The sequence below is a fragment of the Syngnathus typhle genome, linkage group LG1 (assembly GCF_033458585.1).
Source record: "Syngnathus typhle isolate RoL2023-S1 ecotype Sweden linkage group LG1, RoL_Styp_1.0, whole genome shotgun sequence".
NCBI classification, from domain to species: Eukaryota; Metazoa; Chordata; class Actinopteri; order Syngnathiformes; family Syngnathidae; genus Syngnathus; species Syngnathus typhle.
The window spans coordinates 12,140,935-12,167,756 of NC_083738.1; the positions used below are offsets into that span (position 1 = coordinate 12,140,935).

Sequence of the window (26,822 nt, forward strand, 5' to 3'; positions counted from 1 at the left end):
CTTAATTCAGGCGACGTAAGTTCTACCACTCGGGTATTATATTCATGACAAATTAAAATGTGGAAAAGACTGTGAATAATCAAAAAGTGTAATAAATTAAATATAAAACAGTTTTAACACTGACTTAGCAGCGAAACAAGACTTATTCCATACGCTTTCACTTGAGTGCAGTTTAGTATAATTTTCTCTCGTTACTTAGTTCCCCGAGTTTATGCTATGTGATGCTTGAAAAACTAAATGGGGTCGATACAGTGTTTTCAAGGAGAGATTCCTGATATTACTGTGTATTTTCCTTTACTCCCTTCTTTAATCTCTTTTTACATAGAGCTCCAAAAAACTGACAGAAAATTACCACCAGGTTTCATTTCCATTGTTTCTACACACAAGCTGTATAGTCTGTAGTAAATGTCTCTCTGGGAATATTTCTACTCATTGTGACAAAGAGGCAAACAATTATCGTCATTTTCATGTCTCCTGTTCAGTCCATGCATTTCCCACCTCATCCGAGAAACATTTCTACAAGAATACATTTTGAAAAAGAAAGAAACAACAGGCGGTGTTTCACATGATCCAGATGTCAGAAAGAAGTACAGTAGCTAGTAAATATGAATGATCATGCTGTCAATTACTGAAAAGTAGATTGTCTCTCTATATTGCTAACTATAAATAGGACATCACTCTGTCTTCTATTCTGGTGCTCTGAGGAAAATTTGTGCTCTACTCAATTTTTATTTGATGTGCACTGTTTTGGGGAAAAAAACATTTTGACCTTATACATGTGTAAATATACACCTAAATCGAACTGTGTTTGATCGAGGTGGAGGTTTTCGCAGTGGCCATCTTAAATATCATAAAAAACACATTACAAATACTAGTTGGTTTTTTTTGAAGGAGAGGCTGAAATGGCATTCCCATTCATTTCAATGGTAAAAGATGAGTTACGAAATGAATGTTATGACATACGAGTATAATTAATTGAACTTGAATGTCAAAGTATCACGGTAGATGAGATTAAATATCTTAAAAGGTCTTGGAGCTCTGGAATAGATGAATAACAACTTTTAAGATGGAAATGTCATATTGGCGGTCAAATCCCACACAACAATTATGACCACAATGATTAAACACTACTGTCTCATAATAGCTGAGAGAACATTTTGAAATAAAATAAATGGAAAAAGAGGATACAAGGTGGCAGTAGTGGCATTTAAGGACAAAATAGTAGCGCAGGAGAGCAGATGTTATTTTCTCACCAACACTTATAGGGTAGTACACAAGATGGCTTGCGTGCACGTCAGTGGGGTGAGGCACAGGGTGATTTCTGGGTAGGTCAAGTGTAGGGATGTGCAGTTGATGGCGAAAAGTGATGACTGACGATTGCCGGGGAGGAACAAGAGAAGGGAAAGACGACAGTCCAACGTGTGACTTGAAAGACCTGCAGGAAAGATTTTTCCCACAGTGGTGACCGGTGAGTGACTTTCATTTAAAAAAGCTGATGAGCGGCTGGAGAAAGAGCCCCAGTGTTCCCAGAACACACACCATCACAAATACCCACAGGAAGATCCTGTCAATGACCATGGCAACGTACTTCCAATCGTCTTCCACCTAGTGAAGACAGACACAGGAGATGCAGTTTATTATGTTGCATACATACTCATACAGCAATAGAAATCATATTAAATCAATCAAATCAATTATATATGATAATAATATACCCGATTAAAATAAGCCCTGCATATTCACGCTTCACCATTCACCTGTTTGACACACCTATTCACAATGTGCTGAGGCCCAAGCCATATTTTATATAAATGTACTACTTTGGTGCAGTCCTGTGGCAACTTGTCGTACGGGAAGTACGGTGAAGAAGTTTCATATAGTCTGGCCATAGCCTTGTCTAATAGAAAAAAGAGCTTTGCGGCAACTGCAGGCAACTAAGAACTTTTTTGGAGCAGGTGTGAATGACTCTCAGTGCTCCTCCCGTGACCAGTGATTGGCAAATTAATTTCCGGTTAACATCATGCTCCATTCACAACTGCACCAAAATGAATGGATAGAAAATCTCTGGCACTTAACTGCCAGAAAAACAATAAATATTAATGAATCTGAAGCTTTCAGAAATGTCTCCTAAATATCTTCTTGTGCTGAGTAACAATAACAATCCTACAATCCAAACAATATTCTGTGTATCCACTGCACTCCAACTGCATTACGAAGAAAGTTGTAGGAGATGATTTCGCAAATAGAGTGGCTCAATCCTGTGAAAAAGCTACTGAGTAATGTTAATTTGAGACATCCACCATCTTATCTTTAAAGCAGGCCTCACATGATATTGACTCATTTTTCTAGCAGTTAAAACACTTTCTATCAGTTCATTTTTCTATGCAGCAGGAAGTTAACTGATTGTCTGATCAATGGTGAGATTGGAAGGACGTCACTGACTTGGAACACCTAGTCCATAGGTCGGCAACCCATGGCTCCGGAGCCACATGTGGCTCTTTCATCCTTCTGTTGTGGCTCCCTGTGACTTTGGAAAATAATGAGTATTTTATAAAAATTAAATTTTATTTTAGTTTGTTCATTTTAAAATATAATTCTGAATTAGAAGATTATGGTAAACTTGTAACATTAAAATTAAACGTTTTTAATATTTTTACCGTCCAAATTATGCGTCACATCCGTCGATATGCAACATTCGAATTGCTGGCGTCCCTCACGTCTGGCAGCTGGCGTTTTTCCAGCACACTACCAGCGTGATAACTATATATTAAGTGAAGTAGTCGTTTTTTTTAATTCAGGAGGACAAGTGGCTGCACACTCCAGTACACGCAATGGGACAGAAGCAGACTGCGCATTTGTTTGGTTTGCATTGTTCGTTCAGTGCTGGTGGATAATATTTGGATAAATTTGGATTTTTATCTCATAAATAAGAGGACAGGTGACTGCAATGCAATAGTTTTTTGTACATAGCATAATATATACATGCATAATATATATAATGATGTCTAAATGGATTGTGGCTCCGGGTGCTCTGTTTTCATTGGGGGGGCGGTCCCTAATGGCTCTTTGAGTAAAAAAGGTTGCCGACCCCTGACCTAGTCAATCAAACAAAGACACGTTTGATGGATACGAACACCATGATAAAAATATGTGTAACATGTAAATTGTATACCCTGGACCAGAATAATTAGAACCAAATGTGGCTCGCCTTCGAGTATTTGGATTTCTTATTTTAAAAAGGTCAACTTCTTCATGACAGTAAAGAATGTTGAAATATCACCTAACACATCAAATCATTTTGATGGCAATAGTTTGACCATGCCAGGCATTATTTCCACCTCTACCACAGTGCTGTAAAAAAATTGCCTTGCACCAGCTATAATAGCAGAGGTAGATATGCTTTTCCCCCTCCTATGAAACTGGGACAACACATGTGGACCAAATAAAGGTCAAGCTATTGAGGTGGCTGCACGTGTAAGCGTACAGTTTGGTTTAGCACTCGAGCTATAGTGTGTGTGTTTGCTTCTGGTCTACTCTTCTGCTTTTGGTTTACTCTTTGATCATTCAGGTGTGTACAATCGGATCAAGGCTGATGTGGCCATAATGCTATTGTGCCCAGAGAGGCGCCTGCGTGGCTATTCTACACAGCCAGATTGCAACGTTACAAAGAAAAGATGGCACAACAAACATATCAGGCCCATCCAGAGTGTGAGGATGAGATAGGAGAAGCCATTCCAACAGGAAGCTTTATTCTCCTTTTATAGCCCCATGCTAACACTCTCAGGATAGAGACACATCCAATTTTGTTCTTTGACTTAGAAGCAACATTTCAGGAGCTGAATCATTGGGGGTTTGATTCAGTGTGATTCTTTCTGGTTCTCTTATGCTGTATGTATGAAATACAGACAAGGTCTCATGCAATGGAATGGACTAGGGGTGCAACATCAAAATGTTCTTGCTGATCACTGATCTTAAAAATGCCTCACTTGTCAATTCATTTTTAACAACAGCTAACATCCTCAATGGTCCAAATAAAATCAGGACTCACAATTTCATGATTTGATTGCCAATATAAAAACTGTAAGAATAAATAACACAGATTGAGCACTGTACCTCTTTGGCTTTGTTGCGAATCCTCATGTTCTCGGCGATGTACTTCACGCTCTCAATGGCCTGCTTGACCTCAGGCGAAATGACTGAGAACGCTACAACAGCATTCACTTGAGAGGGGGAGTTCAAGGCCCTTGGCAGTTTGGGCAGCTCTGACTCTGGGGGTCTTTGGGTCTGAGGGCCCTGAGATGAGGGGGCCACCTTAGGAGGAGGGACAGGTGTCGGAACCTCCTTGCCTCTGTAGGGGCATCTTCTGTTCATATCCCGCTTATTGTCGCGGTTCATCTCACCATACTCGATACAGTTCATGGAACCGCCTACTGAGGAAGCCCCTCCTCCACTTGCCGCACCATCCAGCGGTGGGCACGCCACGCCCCCTGTGATGCCTCCAATGCTCACACTTCCTGATCCGCTTCCGACGCTGTTCTTTCTCTTTTTGTTCCCTCCGCCGCTCCCTCCTCCGCCCGTCCCCGCTGTGATGCTGGCAGTAGACGAGCCGCCTTGGTCAATTGGTCGCCTCATCAACATGACCCTCGGCAGCACCCCGAGGAACACTGACCTTACCCACTCGGGCATTGTGTGAGTCATGGGAGTGCGGTAGTGAACGTTCAGCACAAATACGGTGATCACGATGCTGAGCGTGACAAAAATCATGGTGAAGAGGAGGTATTCGCCGATCAGAGGGATGACGAGTGACGTGGAGGGGATGGTCTCCGTAATGACCAGCAGGAACACGGTGAGAGAGAGCAGGACAGAAATGCACAGGGTAACCTTCTCGCCGCAGTCGGAAGGGAGGTAGAAAACCAGCACGGTGAGGAACGAGATGAGAAGGCAGGGGATGATAAGGTTGATGGTGTAAAAGAGCGGCAGGCGGCGGATGTAGAAAGAGTAGGTGATGTCTGGGTAGATCTCCTCGCAGCAGTTATACTTGATGTCGTGTTTATAACCAGGTGCGTCAATGATCTCCCATTCTCCGCTTTCCCAGAAGTCTTTGAGGTTTACCTAAGTCATTGCAAATTTGAATTAAACACAAGTCACGAGTTTGTCTTGCAGTGGATAATACGTTACACAAGATGACCAATTTGACATAGGTAATACCATTTTGGGATCTTCATACCTTTGAGCCAATAAGCACCAAGTCAATCTTGGCCTTGTCATACGTCCATGAGCCAAATTTCATGGAGCAGTTCTGGTAGTCAAAAGGGAAGTAGGTGATGTCCATGGGGCAAGAGGATTTAAAAATAGCCGGAGGAACCCAAGTAATGGTGCCATCAAACTTCAACAGAGCCTTGGTTTTATCCTCCACCAGAAAATCCCCCACAGCACTACAAGAGAGAATACCCAAGAAACTCAAATGTTATTTCACGTAAAGGTCTTCACAACATTCAACCGAAAAGCCATGTGTTTATCAAAGTGCTTTGGTAAAATAATCCACATCATCAGACAGAATAAACAGCAATAACTAAGGGTGTCATGTGATCTAATCTGTTCCGCGGTCCAAAAATGGAAAATGAAATACACAAATCCCGAGTCTCATTTTGGAGCCTAAATTGAGATATCATTCAACCATAAGTAAGCCTTTAAAATCATTTCAGTATGATGCCATTCCCATTCGTGCATAAGTCAACAATGTACGTGTAAATAAATGCAGTGAACTTTCTGTCGTCAATTTGTTCTCCCTTCAGGCAAATAGCGTACTAAATAGGCATATTGTCATGACAAAAGATGATCAAAACATTGAGCGAGTGTTCAATCAATCTTACTTGTTGTATAAAACAATGTCAGGCCTCCATATCTTATTGGATGGAACTCGAATGAACTCAATTCCATCATACTCAACCGGTACCCATCTTAGTTTGTAGTCATTCCAAACCTAGGCAGCGGAAAACATAACAATAAACCAGAGAAAACTTTTGTCACATGATAAGTTCAACAATCGGAAAAAACATTAGGGGTGACCCATGAACGCAACTCACATGTCTGAGCCACAGGTTTGTTTCCATTATTTGATTCACCTCATCCTGCCAAGAACACATTTGTTACATAGCCTCAATAAAACATACTTTTGCTTTTTATTCTGAGAATATTTTTTAAGGTTATCTTACCACTTTGACCAGTTGAGACATAGACACCTCGAACTCCACAGTGACCGGATCAGACACATTCTCCACTGGACGGATGAACTGGTTGTACCTTCGGAATAACCTCCGAAATAAACGGTCCTCTGCTTTGGACGCAAAACAGCCTGATGGAAGAAATTTATAGACAAACAACTTTGGTAAAATGGGAATACAGGATGTGGTTTGATGAACATTCGTTAAATACAATCACATTGTTTTCCAATAAACGTGACAGTCTGTCTCTGTAAATGCACTTCACCTTTAGAAAGAGAGCTGAGCAGATGATGATGGAAATTGCATGTGAGTCTGTTTGTGTGCATGCACACATTAAATTACTGGTCTGACATCCGAATTTGCAAGAGTCGACGGAAAAGGACTACAGTGTCGAAAGTTGTCTTGGCAATGGGGGATTGCAAATACCCTTGAAGCTAACCCCTGCAGAATCTTCATGACTTCATGCCATAAGGAATTGTCCAATACAATTTGTTGGTAAGTTTTACGCACAAGAAGCATAGACAAAACAACTGTTGGACTTTTTAGTCAAATACAAACTCGACCATTGTCAGATTGAAGTGAAGGTCACATTGTGGAAAAGTGCCAGGAGTAACACTGCTGCATGGGATGGCATACAGAGCCGCTCACGCCTGTCCGAGCAGAAAATGTTGCCTCGCTTGGGACAGTGAACACTCACACCACCAGCACTCTGCGCCAGAGTCCTAACAAAGCTCTGAAGCCTCCACATAGTATATCCAAACATGAGTCATCAAAATTGCAGTTATCAGCATCCATATGCATCCATATTAACCCCAACGTGATTCATGATGGAGACTATGGAAGATTTCTGAGGTCAGCATTGCAATCATTTCTTCCACACAAAACTCAACCAAGCTCGCTTTGCCTGACCTTGCATTGTGCAATGGGAGACAGCCATGCCGCAACAGAAAATGACCTTGCTTCAGTTAAAAACTACACAAACATACGGTAGGCAACTAAAAAATTATCGAGTACACGTTAGTTCAAGGTCGATGCTTCCGCCAAGGCTTTTAAGCTGAGAAATGATGCACACACAATTCAACGCCACTACACCAACCTGTACTTCCTTTTCTGCACTAACCACGAGATATATGGAGGTCAATGTGCTTCACTTAAAGGACAACTGGAGCACAACACCCATGTACACGCAAAAAGCTACACTGCTATTCACAGAAGAATTAATAAAACATGCTGCTTTCAAATGATATTTTCTTGCAGGGCTTCAAAAGCACTATGTGAGATGTTTTTAAACCCTTATTCATATCTGTATTTGTATCATCTTTAAACCCCTTATGGATTTTCCCTGTTAACCAACAATGCTATAAATAGCTATTGATAAAAAAAGCACATGCACATGAAGATTAGTCTACTGAGGCCTGCACTGTCTAAACTTTAGACAACTTCTTTATGACATTAAACTCTGAAAGTCATAAGGAAGTTGTGTACCTTTATTGCCCTGGGGAATACACGTGATGACAGAATGTAGACATCCTACATCAAAGGCTGCATTGTTGTGTGCGCATCTGGCTTTTGGCTTGTGTTTCTCCACTCTTCTGACCTGTCCAGGGAAATAACGGCGCTGACTTATTTGAAAGGTTACCTTACTGACGCGTCAATCTGGAGTGCAGCACAAAAAATGAAGGTGTAAGACAGAGGGGAAGCTGAGAAAACAAGTATTTCAAATCAACATTGTACAAGAATGTCACAGCCTTGTGGGGGGGTATGGGGAGGGCGTAAACCTCCTTCACCAGGGACATGTGATCAGGGGAGGGAGGGGAGGCAAAGCCTTACCTGCATCATACCCAATTAGAAAAAAAATGAACACAATGATAAATGAAATGATGTATTTCAATTTTGGTTTTCTGGTCTGCACTTTGTACTGATTGTCCTTTTTACTCGAATGATGTCCATGATTTCCAAATTGCTGTTGAACTGTTGAAATGCGCACAGTATATATGTGAGACGTGTGAAATGTAGCAGCAAGCAACCTCACCTCGGCTCTGATTGCACAATCCCACAACAATTGAGAAGGAGAGGAGACTTGTTTTGTCAAGTGCCCGTTTCTGTCTTTTCCATCCCCAATACAGTGGAACCCAGACGGTCAACCGCCTCGGAACTCTTACTTTGCCACACATAGGCAGACTTTACACACCAGAATCTATCATGATTGTTTTGACTGCCCACCCAACCCTAACCCCAAAGTCAATAACACACAAGACCAGGATGAAGAACAGTTTTCCATTGTTTTACTCAATAAATGTCGCTATTTTTTTTTATGGTGTGTTATTAATTAACATTTGATTTGACCTAAAAGACATGGGAGATTTTTTTTTCTATTTCTGAATTGGCACATAGTAAAATGGCTTTGCAAAAGTTTCCTGAGGTCACTCCACAGGCGAGCTGAGGCTTCCGGAGTAATGAAACAGTCACCCTCCTGAGACGTGCAATCTCAATGCCTGGTACCCGCTTTTAAGCATTCGGTGCACCCACAACCTTGCCTAAGCCTCTAATTGGGTGTGGGCAAAGCAGAGCAATTATAATCAGTCAATTAATTGGACCTTGTGTTCACTGTTGAAAAATAAGTTAAGCTATATTTTTTTTTTTACGCTGGAACTTTAATTCTCATTACTCCCTCTGCCACAAAGTATATGAGTAGTGATAAAACAATGTAAAAGAAGTTAATTATAACCTTGGCCTCTGTTAAGTGGGTGTCCAAATGTGACATCAAAGAACACAGCGGCATAGGCTTTTAGAAGGAGAGGTTGGCTTTGTGCAAAGCCAAGAGTGCATTCACGAAGGCACATGTGACAGCAACACAGTTGGTGGTAAAACATTCATGACTTTAGATGTTTTATGAAGATTTCATAACAGCTCAATGTGATGCACCGTGACTGAGCTCCAGATAAGATCAAGAACATTTTAAATGACCTAGAGGAGGATTTAAGGGGGGGGTGGCTTATATGACGGAAATACTGTGATTCCCACTTGGTCTAAAGACTGACGTATATTGAATTTTGTGCCATTGCAAACCCTCATTTAGTGTGTTTGGGAAATTGGCAGACCACATTGCGACAGACTGGACAGAGCGAGGGTGTTTTATTTACCTGCTCCGGGAGCAGCTGACAATTTGGTACACTAGACCTAACACCAGCTCAAAGCAGGCGTAAGCAGTGGCGCAGGTGGTCTAGTGCGATTTCGATGAGTTCGATCAAGATGCAGGCAGACAGATTCTGCGCTCCGCTGCAGACTGGTGGATGTCATCGTATTTCATTCATAAATATGTCAAAAGCACCCAGCAAACCCTCTGAATCATTATAAAGATCAATTCAATGAATGCATTGTTATTATCATCCTTATTATACTATAAAACAAGCCCGCTGGGCAGCGGCACAGCGTTGCAGGGGTTGGCGTCCACACATGGGCAGGAACGATCAGAGTGGAAGGTTGTCTGCAGGAGGGAATTTCTGTGGTTCAAATCACTTGATAGGTTTTTTTCTCCATCCCTCTAAAATTGCCCATCTGTGTGAAAGTGAACGGTTGTTAGTCTATACGTTTTCTTTGACTGGCTAGCAACAAGTCTCCTGCTTAACTCGCCCAAAGCCAATATAGTCCAGATAGGCTTCAACTCATTCCTAATTTGTAATTTGTGCTATAGAAAATATTTACGTGGATGAGAGCTCTTAAATGTGTACGGTTTCTTCTCATCCCCTTGAGAAACCTGCTTATATTGCTCAAGCTTAGACTGAACAATTGCAGACATTTTTGGTCATCAAAATGTGATCACGTGACGAAAATGTTACGGTCTTTGTTCTTGGACGAATGAAAATGAGTTGAGCAGTCACACGTGTTCGGCCTCAAATAGCCACAATGATTGACAATTAGCCGGTGTGACTCCATATCTCACGGCTCCAGGAACACAAGGAGCCAAAGCCAATGGGAGGTTCTTTGATCAGGCATGTGCTTAACAGGATGAGGATGGAAAAGAGTGCTGGACACTCTGAAGAAACTAATTACCTTCCAATAATACATGGTTAACGGTGTGTGTGTGTGTGTGCGCGCGCGTGTGCGTGTGTGTGTGTGTGTGTAACCGTGCATGCGTGAACTATGAATAGGTTTTGAGGCTTTTTGATGTCCTGCTTGTGATACGTTAGACAACAAAAATAAAGTAAAAGAGCTTCAAGCCACTCATCTCAACACATGGTCCAAAGCCCTTTGCATGGGGTCTCCTATGTGTTCCCGTGTGTGCGTTTTATCTGTATTTATTTTTTGTGAAACACACATTCTCTCACCTTTGCCTCAAACAGCATGTGATATTTTTGTTTCAGTGATGAATGAAATCCAGTGTTCTCTTGATCGCGCACTTTAATTTCTGGAGATGTGGCAGTCAATGTCTGATTCACTGCGAATGTTAATTTATCATACAATGACATGTCTCCAAACCAAAACATGTTTGGGACTAGGAAAGAAATGTATCTTTGTTTGTTTGTCTCTGTTAAGTCTGAACCAGACATTACAGTAATTGGCAGGAAAATCATCGATTCATCGATCCATCCATCCATCCGTCCATCCATTATCTGTACCGCTTTAGGATTTATATTTTATTGCTCTTTCTGAAGTAAAATAAATTCCAGAAAACTAATTTCTATACACCAGTGATGACCAGACGCAGTCCTTGCGGTGAGCTGTATTGCATATTTTAGATGTTTCTCTTCTCCAACATACCTAATTCAAGTAATCATCTCATCATCGGGTTTCTTCAGAGCTGATCATTTGAATCGATTATGTTCGAGGAGGAAAACATCTGAAACAAGCAGCCATCGACGACCAGAGTTGGACATTGAGTAAGACTTTATATTTTGTATCATATATACAGTACATATGGTATATTTACAAACGAAAAGAAGCAAAGTACTTGTTAGCTCTCTATCTGGCATACATCAACATGGCAACCAAGGCACTTAAGTGATGTGAAGTCATACAATTAATAAGGTCATATCAGTTAAGAGACCAATACATGGCACAGAAAAACTCATTATGTCAATTTTTATGTACATTTCTTGTGTTTCATCTGCAGTGAACACAAAGTGAATGATGCGTTGGATGAGCTGAGCAGAGGGAGAGCTAAGAAGCCTCCCAGGTAAAATATGAGGCAAGTAGAGTGGGGGAAGGAGATGGAGACAGTTGGATCAGTACAGAAACACATCAAATATGAGGGTCAAAACATCCAAGGCCATCAACCGTGCATGATTAATACCCTTGCCATCAGAAACAAACAATTATGAACATTTTCGTCTGGAAAATGGATGCAGCTTTTGCGGACATCCGCAATTACCAATCATCAATCTATTGTGACCTTTTGGCCCTTTTGCATTTGTACAAGACACAGCAGGGCAGGCTATCATTTTTTAATTGGTCGTCTACTGTTATTAAAAGCCCACAGGGAAGAATTTAATGGGTTGAGACCTTGTATTTTTCAGTGAACCCAAAGAACACGTTTTTTGGCATGTGGGAGTAAGTACTTAGAGAACATTCACACAAGCAGGATATGCCAATTTAGCAAGGGAAAGCTTGGATTCTCCTCCCCCAACCCTTAGAGCTGTGATGCAAATGTGCTAACCACTTACAAGTCAATTTTCAATATGTCCCCTTCAATCACAGTCTGTGGCAAGACCCCACCAGTTAAGCACTTGTTGTATTATTGTGCTAGTTACGACGAACAATGGAACCAAAACGAAAATTGGTACGTTATCTCGCATCAGCGATCACGGTATGAGAATCGAATTATCTGCTGTCTTGGGACGAGAATGCGTTGCACTTGCAGCTGCAGCTAATGTAGTAAGCACTGCTAATGTCTTCTCGTCTCTGCAGTGTGGCCAAAACAGAGGAGGCGATTACACACAACATTAGCGAATCAGCAGTGTTCACATGGGCGTTACCTGACACTATAAGTGGCTGCTAAATGTAATCAGTTTAGCAGATGTACACTACAAAATAGAAAATAAAATCAAGCGAATGTTGTCTAATCCTTCATTTCAGAAACGAGGACAAAAATACCTAAGACAAGGAACGGTGCAGTAGAAGTTGAAAGAAACTTATATTTGCTCTTGTGCTAAGTCTAAAGTATTGCTTTGCCTTCATGTTGGGGCATCTCGGTGCCAAGGAACTATGTTGAAATTAATTGAGGAGCTTCATTTAGACAAAGTAGTGCTTTGCTGCTAACTAGTGGCATCTTAGAGCCAACAAACTATATGATGAACCGAGATGAGTGTGTGTGTGTGCGTGTGTGTGCGTGTGTGCGTGTGTGCGTGTGCGTGTGTGTGTGTGTGTGTGTGTGTGCGTGTGTGCGTGCGTGCGTGCGTGCGCGTGCGTGCGTGTGTTCGTTGTGTGAGGTATAATGTATTTACCTCAATTCATAGGCGGTAGGGTGAGGCTTCTGCTTAGGCCTGCTGTTGTAATTCTGAATGTGTGTATGGGAGTGGGTGGGGAAGGGAATGTGGGGTCTCAGTGGCAATAACGATATAGCAATCGGGCTAAGCAGATCCTGCTGCCCCCGCATTGGCCTTAGGCAACGTGCAACCACACGCATTCTCACTGAATGCCTGTTAGACTTCTATGCAACTTTATTACATCTGGGAGGGAAACCAGAGAGATGCTTGCTAGCATCAAACTCACAAGAGCATTTAAGTCTGCCGCAAGAGCAAACACACTTGGAGACGCTGTGATTCAAGAGGACATCCCTTTGCAAACACATCCAAGCAACACTGGCTTTGTGTCAACAAAGTTACTCAAAGGGAGAAAGCAAAAGTGATTTTACATTTAGGGAACATAACACTCTAATGGCGTCTTTTCTGTTTCCGGTCCTTCCCTCTGGAATGACCTCCCCTTAAATGTTGGGGCAAGCCCCCTCTTTGTTCCATTTTTAAAACTTGTCTGAAGTCATGGCAAACTCTTGTGTTTTAATCAATGAATGTGTAGATATGACTGCATGTTGGTGTACTTTATTAACTGAAATATAAGAAAATTGATTTTCTAGCTAACAGGGACTTTTGGACCTGTTTACCACAACACTGTTAATTGCAGGGTCATCGTAAACATTTAAAAACAAGTGCCAAACCTCAGAAACGCACCTCCCTGCCGAAAAATTAATTCTAATGAAGGCATAGGATAACAGCATGTGCCATAGAGAGAAGCAATTAGTATGGGGTTGGGACTTATTGGATTAGTTGACTTATTTATCAATTATGTGGCGCTGACTTTATGTGTTATTAAGCAATTTATGTTTACCCAATTCCTCATTTTGGATTCATAGTCATTTCACAACACAAACTGGCTCCACAGCAGACGAAGCATCTGTAAAGATGAAATGCACCGACTTTAATATTGTCAGTCTTTTGTTTGCCGTGTGCTATCTAATATTGCCGAGTACAGTGTACATTTTACCGCGGCACCATTGAGAGCGTCCTCTCCAGCTGTATTGCTGTTTGGGGTGGCGGCTGCACTGACTACAACTTGAAGGCCCTGCAGCGCATAGTGAACACGGCTGGTAAGATTATTGGTGCTTCGCTCCCCTCCTTGAAGGACATTTACACCTCCCATCTCACCCGCAAGGCGACCACGATTGTGAGTGATGTGAGTCACCCCGCTCACTCTTTGTTCGAGCTTCTGCCCTCTGGGAAGAGGTACAGAAGCCTGCGCTCCCGCACCACCAGACTCTCAAACAGCTTCATACTCCAGGCTGTCAGGATCCTGAACCCGCTTCCCCGTTCTGCGTAGCGTCCTGTACTTTTACTGTCTGTATGCACACTGGCTTTTATTCGTTGTGTTATCTATTTATTTATTATTTATTGTTACTCTTATTATTTATTGTTTGTGCCTTCTTGTTTTTTATATTGCGTTGTTTACTTGTATGTCTATCGTGTAATATGTTTTGTCACCGTGGGATAGGGAAAACGTAATTTCGATCTCTTTGTGTGTCTCGGCATGTGAAGATGTTGACAATAAAGCAGACTTTGACTTTGACAGTGTGACTAATTTTCTCCTTTTTTTCCAAATGAAAAAAAAGGTAATCACACCTTTCTGTTGTGTTATTTTTATTTTAATATTAATAGTCAGCTGAACATATCTTTTTTTATGTATACCCAAGGTAAATAGCGATAAAGGGTCAGGCCCATAACCTATCACAGATCTGTTTCATGCCAGCTTGGCTGGACATCCCTCTAAACTGCTGCATCAGGCAAACTGCCTTGGGCCGCTAAAACATATTATGCAATTCAGCTGATTTCAATCACTAAATCCCAAACCTTAAGACACTGTCTCATTTTCAAAATTTACTGATGTGCACCACAACCCATCCACAGGCCGACTCTTTTTTGAATGTCATAAGGGCGTCATATTAGCTCTTTGTCTATGCCGCACACCTGCAAGCCACTAGTCAGATTATTCTTCGGAAATAGCTTGATGCGACTGACTGCAGCTTCAGCGCTTCATCTCTTGTGTTGACATATTGGCCGATCATGGATGGCAGGAGACAATATCCTCTGCAGCACACAATTCAGACCCCCCAGTGCGAGTTCCTGCATGGGTGTTTTCAGGCTGTGATCTGTACACACAATCCAGTTCAGAACGATCCAAGCCCATAAAGGATTGAGCAAAGAAGAAGGAAGACTCCTGTTGTTGTTTTTTGTGTTGTTGTTTTATTCAGGTTTAAACCCAAATAACCAACTAACTGTGTCTATTACAAGTACTCATTGTCCAGTTTCCTGACATTTTTCCAATTTTGGTTAGCTGGTTGTGTCAAAACTCTCTGGATGAAGCAGAGCTAAGAGAGAAGTCGATCTATGTGCATGCGTCAAGTTAAAGGCTGTGTGACTCAACGGCGTGCACACAATGACTACGCTGTGACAATGTGAAGCACTCAGCACTGCTTCTGGGGGATGGGGCATATTTATTTCTGCACTTAGGGCTTTGAAAGTGAAAAGTTTAAAAATATTTGAACAGAACAAAACGTTTTTAAGAATCAAAGCACTTCTTATCCCTGCGCTCCACTTTTCTCTTGGGAAAGACTTCAGATCTTTTGGGAGCAATGTTTAAACGCAGAGGTACATATTTAGCATGAGCAGCGATTACTAACACATGCGGTAGCTGTTGTCACACCCTGCAGTTTGAGTGACAGGCTGAAAAAGTGTTGTTGAAGCAGTCCAAATACCAAGATTAATATTATTTCAATTTAAGGACAATATTATATGTCATCTGGAAAGATGCTCATTATGCTCACTAGAGAAGACCATCTCCTGGAAAATTTGTTTCACTTTATACTGTGAAATAAATTCCGGGAATTCAAATAACACTGCCGAAATGCTAGAATGGCCCTCTGGAGAGCCACTTAAGGACCCCATGATAAAACTACCGGTAGCTATTTACATTTAAAACACAGAACACAGAAAACTAATGAAACCACAAATAATGGAAATCATTAGGTGCTGGACCACCCAAGTCGGTGTTTTAAACCCACACAAAATAAAGCACATGTCATTTAATTAATGATGTGAATGTAATAAATCTAAATAAATTCTTATTTCCCATACAACATAAAAAATATTTGTTTTGAAAAAAAATCTTCTCCTGCACGTACTGTTTAAAATTATTAGCCAAGATAGCAAATGAAACAAGCTGAACGGAGTATAAAGACAACAAATAGAAGATGGCCTTGCAAAGGCGATATTGCAAACAATATGTCAACTTTGAAATATCAAGTATTTATTACATTTATAATCTGAGTAGCAGAGAGAGAGAGAGAGAGAGAGAGAGAGAGAGAGAGAGAGAGAGAGAGAGAGAGAGAGAGAGAGAGAGAGAGAGAGAGAGAGAGAGAGAGAGAGAGAGAGAGAGAGAGAGAGAGAGAGAGAGAGAGAGAGAGAGAGGAGAGAGAGAGAGAGAGAGAGAGAGAGAGAGAGAGAGAGAGAGAGAGAGAGATACTCATCCCGGTACTGGTGGCAGTTGGAGACCCTGATTTCCTTGCAGCACTTTCTGAACATTCCAATTTTTGATTTGTCTGTCATCATTGACGCTGCTCACATAGCTGCAGGGTATTTGGAGAGTGCTAGGATGGATTGTGATGCAGCCATCTATCTTTCACTCTTCTTTAACAGGATGCATGCATTCTGGTTGGTAAATGAAAACTATGAACATATTTGAGCAATACAAAGCAAATCCCACTACTCTTTTTGAGAATTAGCCATTAAACGCCAGCCTCTATAAAATAAACCAAAACATAAGAAGCCAGTTTAACGCAATGAATGCTGTCAAGTGACACAACAATGCTTTCAGGTTGAAGGCTGTGTCCAGCAATGACCTCTGGCCTGTGCGTTTGCAAGAGACCCACAACCCTGCAGATTGCATCAACCTCAACTGTGTTTGTATTAACTGCATTAGCTCCAAGGGTTGACATATGGCTATGATTATGTATCCATATTTTTTCACTGGCCACAACATTAGGGATAGTTGCATCCGGATGAGAGCACACACAAACCCTGTACAACTGCCAGAGAGATAGGAAATACAGTGAGTGTTGTGTTTTCCAGTAAATTGTAACAAAGGTTGCAAGGGGGTGGAACATTTCTGGCAACTTTCCAGTAAATTTCTTTGGGGATTCAAGATTTTTTTTTATTTTGTAAAAATTCCAAATTGAGAAAAATATGTGTGAATTTAAATGATTACCGACTAAATATTGAGCATAATTAAATGGAAAGGTACCATTATCAAAGGATAAATATAAACATTTTGTTGTGTAGCAGACAACCATGCAAAATGAAGTGCTCTCCTTGCCCACATGCGAGGGCATTACAGTACCTCAGTTACTAAAAGTTTTTCGCTTCACTCAAGCGTTGGCGTAGTAACAAAAAAGCGACGGTTCGGGGCAATCACAAATCAATATATTTGGCCATACTTGTGTGAAATGTGGCTGTTTTTCTCAGTACCGTATATACGATAGCAACAGCAGACTTTCAATGTTCTGCATTCCTGGTTTACGATCAAAATAGATTGTTAATTCCAATGGAAAGTTTCCTACTTGGAACTCTCCTGGATTTTGTAACCCTGATTACAATTGCACTACATCACAGTGAGGTGTTTCTCATACTTTTTGCAGCCAGCTCTCACCACACTGATACCACATTATAAAAATGTTAAAGAATATATTTATCCTCAAGTTCTAAAAGGTATTTCCTCATCTCCGTAATTATGAGTAGCATCCTGTTCCCAACACCACTACATCTTAATCTTGACTCCAGAAACATGCGTATTTGGTTGGACTCGTGCACACTGATGCGCTTTTAATGAACCCAAATAAAAATTATTCCATCCACGATTGTTTACGGATGAAGTAGTGTCGTGCGTGTAATTTGCTACTTCCTGGGTTTGTTTTAGCTTTGTGAGTGCTGCGCTATTCAGTGCGCTTACCTTGCGCCGTAAGGAGGACCAGCAGGAGAACGACGCTTGTTTTCCCGGGAAGAATCATGGATGCATCGGGCAATCTGGGATGTTTTTCGAGATTTAAAATAAAAACGTGATGGCGGTGAGACGAGGCGTCCTGTCAGTGATGTGTTTCAGTCAGTCACGCTTCAGATTAATTAAATAAGCATTTTTCTTTTACGCGCGTGAAGGAGAGGTTTGGATAAGCGGTGCGCTTCGCCGGACAACTTCGGCGCCTCCCCTTCACCCTCACTCTCTCCCTCCTTGGATCTCTCTCTCTCTCTCTTTCTCTCTCTCAGACAAATCAAAAATTGGAATGTTCAGAAAGTGCTGCAAGGAAATCAGGGTCTCCAACTGCCACCAGTACCGGGATGAGTCTCTCTCTCTCTCTCTCTCTCTCTCTCTCTCTCTCTCTCTCTCTCTCTCTCTCTCTCTCTCTCTCTCTCTCTCTCTCTCTCTCTCTCACCCATCGTGACTCAGAGGTGATAAGTTTGCAACCATGGTATCCAAGTAACGCCCGAGGACGCGCACGGGTTTGTGAAAATGCTCAAGGCATTACGCAGTTTGGATGGCGTGCGTCTGTTTTGGGGGGTTCTGCGCGAAATATTTTGCGTTTGCGTGCGCGAAAAACTATAGTGTGCACTTGATTTCCATCAAACTTTGTGAGACGTCGAGAAAGATAAGCAACCCACAGCTCACACTTTAGTGACAGAATCCAATTAAAGTGTTCGTGGGGACATTTCGGGACTGTTTTAGTTCACGTTGTTAAGCCTTTCCTCATTGTTTTGGTTGATGGTTTGCAACCAATTTGCAAAGCGAATCACCACCATCTACAGGACTGGAGCGAAACCATCTTAATTATTTTTCATTCATCAAATTTTCAGACTCCTTAGTTTGACCTGAAGTGGCTGATGGTGTAGGTACACTCGTCCGACTTGTGTGTGGGCATCGTGGGATCGATGCCCGCTCAATGGTGCGTAATGGGTGTGACAACCAGTCGGTTGTTTGGATGTATATTTGCCTTGCAACCAGCTGGTGAAAAGGTCAGTGTGTATTCTGTCTCTCACCCAATGTTAGATGGGATAGGCTCCAACGCACCCCGTGATCCTGAACAGGATAAGTCATTTTGAAAATGAATGGAGTTTCACATGCCATAAAGTGGTCAAGCTCTAACTAATGCACCGAATTGCCTTATATGTAAGGATAATGAGCATACATTAAGATGGACTTGAAGCCAGATATTCAAGACTATTTGAATCAGTGCTCAAAGGTCTGCCATAATTGTCCTCATTTGGGTTGTACGAGCTTATTCCAGTATGATTTGGGGTATAGCTCATACAGTAACATGACAAAAAAAAATCAAAAGTTTAATAAAATACATCCTAGTTGCCAGAGATGATTATTATTAAATTTAAAATGTGTGCATATGTTTTGGGAGCCAGTATGATTTGGGGTATATTTCTCATACAGTAACATGATGAAAACATTTCAAAAGTTTAATACAATATATCCTAGTTGCCAGAGATGCTGATGATTATTATATTTAAAATGTGTGCATATGTTTTGTGAGTCAAAGTTGGATTACTGACCAACCAGAGGACAGAAAAATGCTTATAAAATAGTAGTAGTAGTAGTAGGAGTAGGAATAGGAGTAGTAGTAGTAGTAGTAGTAGTAGTAGTAGTAATAGTAGTAGTAGTAGTAGTAGTAATTATTACTTGTAATATTAACAATAACTATTATCTATTACTATTATCATTATTATCATTATTATTATTATTATCAGTATTATTATTATTACGGTGTGATATGAGAAGTAATAAAATTCAGGTTTTAAATGTAGGCCTTTGCGTCAGCCTTGCAAGCCTGTACTATACATATGCATTCAAATGGTTGGGGTCTATGAGTACGAAAATTATTATACCATTATAACTTTCTGGTTTTCTTGTGCATAACTTTTGTTAGTATTTCCCTCAAACATAAAGCTATATTTTACGGAACTGCACTATTAGAGAGAGTGCTCCGACCTCCACACACCAACAGCTAAACTGGAAATGACCCATTTAGCCACTTAATTGATTTTATGCAAACAGCAATGCTTGGGTAGCTTAAAGCATTAGCAGCGCTGTAATAGTAGAGCGGTGTGGGCAGTCCATCCCAATCAAATAATGGGAAGCTATAATTGCATAGGGGCACTATGCAGACTTGCAATGAATGCATGGCTAAATTATTGTGTCTCCTGACTCAAGAAGTACGTATTTGCTTTGTTAATGGCTGACATAGAAATCGCTTAGAAAGTCGCCTTTCTCTACACATACATATATTGAGCAGAATCTAGAATTGTATATTTTATGCTCACAATGTATGAATAAAAATATTATAGGCTGACCATGGACATAATGCATAGCGGTTCCATGTAATACATCCCATGTGCGGCAATGTGTGGTTGTACTGCTGTATCTGGGTGATAACAGTGATTTTGTGTTCAGGCCACTTTATTAGTACACCTGCATTATAGAGCTGCAGCAAAGACTCACAGTTAAAAAAAATACATAAAATAAATCACTGTTTTTATTGATAGTGGAATGAGCATTGTACTCCTCCCTGAAAATTAACGATAACATTTGTTGCTGAAAACTGAGTTTTTATTGATAGTGGAATGAGCATTGGACTCCTCCTGGAAAATTAACGATAACATTTGGCGCTGAAAGCTGAATCCTTATCAGAATGTTTGTTAACAACATGGCTGTCATTTCAACGCATGAAAAGTCTCCCCGCATTATACTGTAACATATATTTTGCAAAACTACTCAGCGTGCACAATATTAAACATACTGTTAAATGAATGCAGTACATCCATGAAAATATGTGACAACCCCGCCATGCTTGCACAGTAGACTGGAAGACAAAACAGCAAGTGACAAGGATTTATTTTTCATAACATTCACTGGCAGTTATTATGTACTACTCTGGGTAACCCTGAGGTGAAAGCCCACATGTTGTATTCACTAACAATGTACGAATATACACACAAGGTGCACTTCTATTAAGTTTGACACAGCTTTTCCTGCTCCATCATGTCACACAAACGTAAGCATCACACTAGTACCATATGACAACTGAATCAGTGGTTCTAATGCAATGTAAGCTGCTGGTCCGCTGCAGCTATGTGGCAGCAGGAAGGAGCCTCGCACGTTTGCAGCTAGAAGGTCAGCAGACAAGAATCGGACGAGCAGTGGAACTGCTCAGTCCTCAATTTTAAGCTCAATTAGTTTTGTCGTAGGAAAGGCAAAGCCAGTCAAGGTTGTTGTCTCGGATCCGGGGATTGGAGGCTGCGCTGATTACAGCTAGAGGCCTCCCGGCTGAACCAAAAGAGGGTAAAAGCAGGAAGGTACAAGAGTGAACATGATGGATGTCATCTCGTGCAATTGCAGGCAAACAGTCGAGCCTTTTAAGGCATTTTGCACGTTATCCTCAGTGTAAAGCTGTCGCTTGTCATTTAATCCACACTGCCTTCAAATGTGATGGGATGGGAAACATTTTATGCCTGACAATACCAACCATTAAGTCAAAAATCACTTTAGAAGAATATAATGATGCAGATAAAGGCCGGTTGGGATTAGGCAGATAAATGATGATGATGATGATGATGATGATGATGATGATGATGATGATGATGATGATGATGATGATAATGATGATGATGATAATGATGATGATGATTAAAATGACTGTTATTTACAATACAAAATAAAAATGAACGACGATGAAGTCTTCGGGCGTCAGTCTTTTCATGCTGTTGAACGTGGACAATTTTGCACGTCCAAAGAAATATTGTCAATTTTTAGCAAAGTTCTAAAGTCTTGATCCTCCCCCTACGCCCACCCTTTTACAGTAACAATCAATGACTAGCCAATAATGCTGAGTCTGATATAAGTGGGGTGTGAAAGTAAGCTGCTGCACATGTTAACACATCCTGATCTTCAAATGTGACGAGCTGAAAGGAGCAAAGCCTCAACAATGCAGAAAATAGTCTGTGTTTTTGGTCCTTGTCTTTGTCATTGAGTGGTCACCACAAGACAGGAGAGATAAAGAGCAACACGCAAATAATGGAACATCTCAGAGGAAGCAGAAAGACCTTGAGGCCCCAATGGAGGCAACAGAAAGGGCAAGTGGTTATATGTATCACTGAAGAGTCAGATAGGAGTATGTCCTCACCATTTGCTTCAACATGATACTCACTGTGCCTACAATTATATTTTTAATTTTCTCATTCATGCTGACCCTCCCCAGGACTCCACTATTATTTTTGTTGACATACCTGTATGAATATTACCTGTTTTTTAGGAATCATGTCATGCAGTACCTGTTATTTGACCATCTCAATTCGCAAAACGGAATACTATAGCTGGTGTAGCTAATCTTGGGAGTGCCCCAGTTAATGTGTTTTTCCAGTTACAAACTTGGACTTTTTTTTTTTGCTTGGCAAGCTTGAGTGATGTATGTGTGTATGTAGAGGTAGAGGGGGGGGGGGGTGAGAGTTGTACTTTCAGTAAATCAACTTAGTTAATGGACAAATGCAAACATTCACAGGGACCATGCACCTTTCACTGAACTGACTACGTGGTGAATGGTCAACCAGTGCTGGATTCAGTTTACTAGGCTATGCCTCAAAGGCATAGCACAGCCATCTTATTTCTTGTTATTCTATTGTTTTATGTTTTACAATACGTAATAAAACATGTACTACAGTATTATCATCAAGAGCTGAGTAGGTAAATTGGAACATGTATGCCTCTTTCATTCCGTGTGAGGGACTTGACTTATATATATATATATATATATAAAACATACTCATAATATGTATCAAACATAATCATGTTTAACATGATTAATGTTTGTTGTTTGTATATTTATTTATTCATATATATATATATATATATATATAATATTTATATGTAAATAAATAAATAAATAAACAAACAACAAACATTAATCATGTTAAACATGTCAAACATAATTAAACCTAAGATCATGCCCGTGAACCCTGCCCCCGTGTCAAGTAAAAAAGTCTCACGGCATCGGGGACTACTACGGCTACTCCTCCGCCCAGTGACAGTGCTGTACAGTGGGTGGACGGGGTTGTCCTTGATGGACAGCGGCCTGGCCAACACCCGCTACTCTGCCACAGACGTCAGACAAGGCAGCTCTGTGCCCATAACAGACCCCGGCTTCCTCACCGGTTTGTCCAGGCGGGAGGCATCCCTCTTCTTGATGCTGCAAAGAAGAGGGTACTTGCCACAACAGATTGATAAAACATCCGAAGCATCACATTGCAGACATTGAAGGTGCCAACCGCCTGTACAGCCAACATTGTCCTTTTCTGCACAGGCATTGTCCTTTTCTGCACAACATTTTTTAAGAAAGCCTCAGCATTTTCTTGTCTTGTCCTGTCAGTCACCCTGTGGCCCTCAACCTCATCCAGCCTCCAGGGAAGCCCTCTTTCTTTCCCTCTGCTTGCTGCTTCCTCTTCTTCCTTCTCCCATCACATCCCAGGGTTCAGTAACACCACTGCCTCATTTAATCCATCTATCCAGTGCTGACTAACTGCTGTCTGTGCAGCCATTCGGTGGCCTCCTGCAGCCACTAGTGGTGGACACTTATTCCTGCTTGAATGGCTCGGCTCTTAATTAAGTCATGTTTGCTCCCACGGGCTTTCAGAAGGACATCTTTAGTCATATTTCCCTTGTGATGACATGTCGGAATTTGACACTTTTCAATAAAAAATAAAGATTCGTAAAATATAGATCCATATTGTTTATATTCAGACCAACACTTACTGTATAACAAATACTTTATTAAACTGCCAAATTTGTCATTTTAACTAATATACAAATTGCAACATTAGCTCTATATAATAAATGGATGGAAACACGTATAAAGTCTTTACATACTGTAAATGCAAATACTATACTGGAGTGAGTAGACAGACAGGCAGATGGGCAGATACTAACAGTGTTCTGTTCTTGTACTACTTGCACCAATTAAGCACAGAGTGATCATTTTGCCACCTCTGCTTTTTGGTTTGTCTGGCGTTCTGATATACAAGCGAAAGCTGCATTGACTCCAACAACCACTAGCAAGCAGCATTGAGAACTTAAGCCCCCAAGGGAAAACAACTTGAGGGAAAATGCATTGCTTCATCCGATACATTATAGAGTTACCTCTGAGGCCATATTTGAACCCCACCACCTTTGTCTGCTATGTGAACTCAACAGCCGAGCCTGCAGTGTGGATGAGCCCCTGACGTAATTGCGTGCCAGCCACACATTCGCTAATGCAGTTACGTAGCGCATGAATATCGGCCAGAGTGCCACAATGGCAGGGATAAATCATAACGGTCCTGTGGCAGATGATAGACAAGATGGACGGCATCGGGGGACTACAGGAAACACATCAAACTGCAGACACTCGCCAGGTTGCATCACAGTGGCAGAATATACCCATGCATGAATGTACTGTATGTACGCATGTCATATTTATATTTAACTGCTGACACTCACCAGACAGCTCGGGAGATGCACACATGTGAACGAACGTATGCGTGCATATACTCCGTGTATTTGCTGAGTGGGGTCCTAAGATGAAAGATGAGATGTGTTGACAAATTGTATAGGATGTATACACATACAGTACATGTACTGTAAGCATTGCGGTACTTATTGATTAATTCAAGACATGAAGAGGTCCTTAATGTTGACTGCAAGGAGTACAGGCATCCATATTTATGACTAGGCTTCAATATCTCTCCCTTTCTCAACTAGAACTAAACCAATGCCCTCTTTTCTGTCATTTTATTATTATTATTATTATTATTATTATTATCTTTACAAGGATTAGAGTGTGTTTGACACTAATTCACATCAAAGACCCCCAAGTGTGCTTACAGTATAGCTCTTGTAAAGGAAAAGACAAAAATTCCTCATTGATACACATGCTCACCAAAATATATTTTGAACACCATGAGGCAGTTGTCACTCCCAATCTTCATTCAGAAGCTGCTTTAATGAAAATGCAGGCAAACGTCAAGAGTCTTATTTATGTGTCATGCACAGAGAAATGTGCAAGTACAACTTTGCGCTATAATTGCTGAATTCGACTCCAGTTCCACGGCTGTCACTACATTTGTGGGATTATGTCGCTGTTTGCCACACATTTGTATGTGTATTTGTGTGTGTGCCTTCACATTACTGCTCTTGTGGGGCCATCACTGACACGGATTAGCATCAGCACAAGGAATTGTGTAAACGTGACGTGATCAGTGGTGGAGTGACGCCAATAAATATCCAGATTTGTATGTTGCCTTCAGGCCCCATTTTGGGCTTGCCGTCACAGTTTTAGAAATCATTTTCTATCTGATAAAAAGAGCGAAAGAACACAAGATTTTCCAGTCTTATAATTGCGTGCATGTGTGTGTTGTCAGCATTGCACTGACTTGAGTTAACAGAAAGTGAAGTTATGCAGCCTACTGTTACAAAATTGTCAAAGGAGCACATGATGCAAATACTGAAAGAGGTTGTAAAATGTCAGCATGTTAAGAGAATTTACCACTGAACAACACTGTTCAACTCACAAAACAACCGTTGAGGCACTGGGCACACGAGTAGGGATGGAACATCTTAGAGAAGTAAGGCAGCATAAGTATTGTGATCTGTGGAGAACACCCAACGACAAGAGTCAGTGAGTGACATCTCTGCCATCCTCCACAGCACAGAGGTGAAAGTATAACAATCCACTGTTCAAAGACGAGTTCAAGAGAAGAAATACATGGGCCATATTACAAAATGCAAATCACTCATTCGCATAAAGAATCAGAAGGCCAGATTGGATTTTGCAATGAACTACAGAGATGAGACTGATGAGATCAAGATTAATCTCTAGCAAAGTGATGGAAAGGCCAAATTATGGAGAATGAAAAGTTCTGCTTGTGATGCAAAACACACAAGGTCATCTGTGAAGTATGGTGGAGGTAATCTCTTGGTTTGGCTTGGCTTTGCATGGCTGCTTCTGGAGCAGGTCTTTATTGATGATGTAACTCATGATGGCAGCAGCAGAAGGAATTCTGAAGTCTACAAAACAATTTTATCTGCCAATTTACAGAAAAAATATATCCAAACTAATCGGGAAAAGCTTCATCTTGCCGCAGAACAATGAATGACCCAAACACATTGCCAATACAACAAAGGGTAAATCAGGGTAAAAATGGAATGTCTTGAACTGGCCAAGTGAATCAATGGACCTTCACCCAAGAGCATGCATTTCATCTACTGAAGAGGAGACTGAAGGGAGAAACCCCCAGAAACAAACACAAACTCAAAGAGGCTACAGTAAAGGCCTGGAAATGAATTTCAAATAAAACATGCGACAGTCTGATCAAGTCGATGGGCTGCAGGCTTAATGCAGTTATTGTAAGAAAGGATTATGCCATCCAATATTGAACATCATTCACTTGTAGCGAATTTAATAATGTCTGCAGTTTTGCACTCTTCAAACAAAATGGACTGCTGTTCCAAGGCTGTATGTTGTTCCTCATTGCCTACATGTTCCAGATAAAAAGCAAACTGTAGCATTTTTAACTTCCTGGAGCTACTATGTGGAGGATTAATATTATCATTCTTTCAACGTCAGAAGTTTTCTTTCATAATATACCAGACAATATTCTTTTGGTACATCGGACCTATCTCTTGTGTCAGAAGCCATTCAAAATCAACCAAATTAATTCTGAGATACCTGATAATACTGCGATTGGCTGGATATGGTCTTTCCCAAAGTCAGCTGGAATGGGCTCCAGTTCATCTGTGACCCTGATAAAAACATGTAGTATTTAAAATGGATGGATGGCTAGCAGATAAACGTACAAGGCAGTTTGATGAAGATCGATAGAGAATTGCGATCAGTGGACAAGAAACCTTTGTGCAACTACAATAAGCCATTAGCAGAGTTAAATGGTGTGATGCCTCTTTTTATATTGCTGAGTCAAGTCATGCAGAAGCAAATGAACAATTAATGTTTCAGCACATCAGCGCGTTGCTTCC

At 41.0% G+C, this 26,822-nt stretch overlaps 1 protein-coding gene across 1 annotated transcript; it reads right to left on the reverse strand.

The window, feature by feature from the left end:
- On the reverse strand, positions 1-17,932 carry LOC133162999 (neuronal acetylcholine receptor subunit alpha-3-like). Its single transcript, XM_061292493.1, has 7 exons — positions 17,718-17,932; positions 6,216-6,355; positions 6,087-6,131; positions 5,874-5,983; positions 5,228-5,435; positions 4,114-5,112; positions 1-1,605 (listed from the first exon to the last, which is right to left on the reverse strand). The coding sequence occupies exons 1-7, from the start codon at positions 17,773-17,775 to the stop codon at positions 1,480-1,482; spliced, it is 1,686 nt and encodes a 561-aa protein (XP_061148477.1). The 5' UTR covers positions 17,776-17,932; the 3' UTR covers positions 1-1,479.
- Positions 17,933-26,822: the final 8,890 nt, after the last annotated feature.

Coding starts and splice junctions, on each gene's coding strand:
- LOC133162999 (XM_061292493.1), bottom strand. CDS start 17,775: ATGATTCTTCCCGGGAAAACAAGCGTCGTTCTCCTGCTGGTCCTCCTT. Junction 5,436..5,873: donor GACATTGTTTTATACAACAA/GTAAGATTGATT, acceptor TCTCTCTTGTAG/TGCTGTGGGGGATTTTCTGG. Junction 1,606..4,113: donor TTCGCAACAAAGCCAAAGAG/GTACAGTGCTCA, acceptor TGTCTTCACTAG/GTGGAAGACGATTGGAAGTA.